Raw genomic sequence first — 3,351 nt, 5'->3', positions numbered from 1 at the left:
AGTTTCTTTGTCTACAAAGGTATACTCTGCTGAGGTGCCGGCGCCAGGGGTATGGAGGTGTTCTTCATCAACTCTGTATGGCGCGGCTCCTGTTGTAGCCGCTCCGTTAGGGTCTTGAAAAAGACAAGTACTTCTTTCTGAGTCGAAGCCATGTCCGCCTGAGCTCTAACAAGAACCTCCTGTCTTTCCATCAAATAAGCAATGGTGATCTAGGGGCGGCCTCCTCTAGCTCCTCCGGTTTCTCGTCCTGATAGTGGAGTAACTGTAGTCCTAGTGATGGTCGGAGATGCCATACTCGACGAAACATTAGGGGCGGCAGCAGCAGCTCTGGCCTTGGTGACTGGTGATGTAACACCTGAATGAGCACTTTCTGTGTTAATGGTATTGGTAGGCGGCGTAGAAGCGTTAGGGGTGGCAGCAACTCTGGCCCTAGTGATTGGCGGTGTAATGCCTGAAGGAGCGCTTTCCGTGCTGCTGGGATTAGTAGGCGGCATGTTAATGCCGCTGGGAGGAGTGTTAGCAACAGGGACGGTTTCCGCGCTGGTGTTCCCAGGGTTCGTTGCTGACCCGGATCTAAGTTCTACCATATTGAGTTTGGAATTGAAAGACGAAATTAAAAGCTAGAAGTTGATATTGCAACCGAGAGACTGATCTCCCACTGTGGTCGCCAATTGTTTGAGGGTGAAAACATTTTATACTGATTTTGGTAATTTCGAGTATGTGGGTGAGAAACGAGTCTAAACCCTAAACAATGTACTGTAAGGGAGTACTTTGATTCGAGAGATCAATCTGTACAAATCCGGCCTAAACCAAGAAATGGCCATTCCAGACTTACTTCGGTCATAAAGTGAAGGAGAAGGTTTGGTCTAGGGAGGGAAGCGGAGAGAGGTTTAAGACCAGAATATTTGATTCGGGAAGAGTAGTTGTTTAACGACTTGTATCAGAAAGTAGAAAACTAACAAGTGATTTCTGAGTGTTGTATTCTCCTTCCCAAAACTTGTCCTTTGGTGGAAATAAGTGAGACCTATTTATACAAGTCGCAACAAAAACGTACCCTGGTCTCGTAAGAGGTGGAAACATTTGAGTAAATGGAAGAAAGCGGTAACGGGTAACGCCTGGAATTGATGTTTCCATAATGAAGGAAACGTTTCACCATTACTTCTTGTATTTACTAACCGCCTCACTCTTATGACACTTTCTTGTAACGGGGGTAGTGTACGCCGCACGCTGTAAACCGCCAGACCAATACCCTGATGAGCATCCCCTAGTTTGTGACATGTTTTGATGTCTCGAGTGTTTTCGTGGAAAACGTGTAGCATGTTGCTATTTTTTGGCAAGTGAAGATTGATAGGCTTTCCGGTTCTGTGGTGACTTTCGACGGTCGAGATTTCGCATCTTGAGAGGAAGGTTAGCTGTTGATTGTGGTTACCTTCCGTTGGTAGCCGGTGGCGTGGCCACGTTGCTGGCATGGCTTGCACATGCTCTTGGCGTGGATAATTAGGGTTTGGTGCTGTAACCAAAGAATTGACATAGCTAAGTATGTGTCGTGGCCAAAGTTTTGGCAGCGTAGCCAAAGGTTGCCACAAGTCGTTTGGTGGCAAGTTTGTACGGCTAAGATCTGCATCTCAGGGGGAAGGATAGTCGTTGATTGTTGAAACCTTCTATTGGAAGCCAGTGGCATGGAGGCATGGCCGGCATGGCTTTAGCGTGGCCAAATTAGGGCTTTGTCGCCATGGCCAAGAGTTGGCACCGTATCCAAGAGATTGCCACAAGTCGTTTGGTGGAAAGTTTGTACGGCTGAGATCTGTATCTCAGGAGGAAGCACAGCCGCTGATTGTTGTCGCCTTCCGTTTGTCAGCCAGTGGCATGGAGGCATGGCCGACATGGCTTTGGCATGGTTTAGGAGCGACCAAAATTAGGGATTGGCGTTGGGCCAAAAGTTTCCACGCGTTTGCTGGCGAACTTGGACGGCTGAGATTCGCATCTCAGAGGGAAGGGTGGCAGTTGATTGTTGCAACCCTTCGTTTGGCAGCCAGTGACACGGAGGCATGACCGGCATGGATTTGGCATGGTTTAGGTGCGGCCAAGCTAGGATTTTGGCATAGTTTTAGGCGCGACCAAAATTAGGGTTTTGGCATAGTTTAGGCGCAGCCAAAATTAGGGATTGGCATTGGGCCAAGAGTTTCCACGCGTTTGGTGGCGAACTTGGACGGTTGAGATTTTCATCTTAGAGGGAAGGGTGGCCGTTGATTGTTGCAACCCTTCGTTTGGCAGCCAGCGGCATGGAGGCATGGCCGGCATGGCTTTGGCATGGTTTAGGCGCGACCAAGCTAGGATTTTGGCAGAGTCTTAGGCGCGGACAAAATTAGGGTTTTGGCATAGTTTAGGCGTGGCCAAAATTAGAGCTTGGCGTTGGGCCAAAAGTTGCCACGCGTTTGGTGGCAAACTTGGATGGCTGAGATTTGCGTCTTAGAGGGAAGGGTGACCGTTGATTGTTGCAACCCTTCGTTTGGCAGCCAGCGGCATGGAGGCATGGCCGGCATGGCTTTGGCATGGTTTAGGGGCGTCCAAGCTAGGATTTTGGCATGGTCTTAGGCGCGACAGAAATTAGGGCTTGGCATTGGGCCAAAAGTTGCCACGCATTTGGTGGAGAACTTGGACGGCTGAGATTTGTATCTCAGAAGGAAGGGTGGCCGTTGATTGTTGCAACCCTTCGTTTGGCAGCCCACGACATGGAGGCATGTCCGGCATGGCTTTGGCGCGGAGGTGTGGCTGGCATGGCATGCTATTGGCACGATGGTGTGGCTGGCATGGTCGGCATGCCTTTGGCGCGGAGATGTGGCTGGCATGGCATGCCATTGGCACGGTGGTGTGGCTGGCATGGTTGGCATGCCTTTGGCGCGGAGATGTGGTTGGCATGGCAGGCCATTGGCACGGTGGTGCGGATGGCACGGTCGGCATGCATTTGGCGCGGAGATGTGGCTGGCATGGCATGCCATTGGCACGGTGGTGCGGCTGGCATGGCATGCCATTGGCACGGTGGTGCGGTTGACATGGTTGGCATGCCTTTGGCGCGGAGATATGGCTGGCATGGCATGCCATTGGCACGGTGGTGCGGATGGCATGGTTGGCATGCCTTTGGCGCGGAGATGTGGATGGCATGGCATGCCATTGGCACGGTGGTGCGGCTGGCATGGTCGGCATGCCTTTGGCGCGGAGATGTGGCTGCAATGGCAGGCCATTGGCACGGTGGTGCGGCTGGCATGGTCGGCATGCCTTTGGCTCGGAGATGTGGCTGGCATAGCATGCCATTGGCACGTTTGGCTAGCATGAGTGGCTGGCATGTGCAGA

General features: G+C 51.8%; 1 protein-coding gene across 1 annotated transcript; it reads right to left on the bottom strand.

Moving 5' to 3' along the window:
• Positions 1–209: 209 nt before the first annotated feature.
• Positions 210–587, bottom strand: LOC113305553 (dual specificity protein kinase shkD-like). Its single transcript, XM_026554574.1, has one exon. The coding sequence runs from the start codon at positions 585–587 to the stop codon at positions 210–212; it is 378 nt and encodes a 125-aa protein (XP_026410359.1).
• Between the last annotated feature and the right edge of the window lie 2,764 nt (positions 588–3,351).

This window comes from Papaver somniferum, chromosome 8 (assembly GCF_003573695.1).
Source record: "Papaver somniferum cultivar HN1 chromosome 8, ASM357369v1, whole genome shotgun sequence".
NCBI lineage: Eukaryota > Viridiplantae > Streptophyta > Magnoliopsida > Ranunculales > Papaveraceae > Papaver > Papaver somniferum.
The sequence above is the reverse complement of the archived record's forward strand: the minus strand, read 5'-3'. Positions and strand labels throughout refer to the sequence as shown.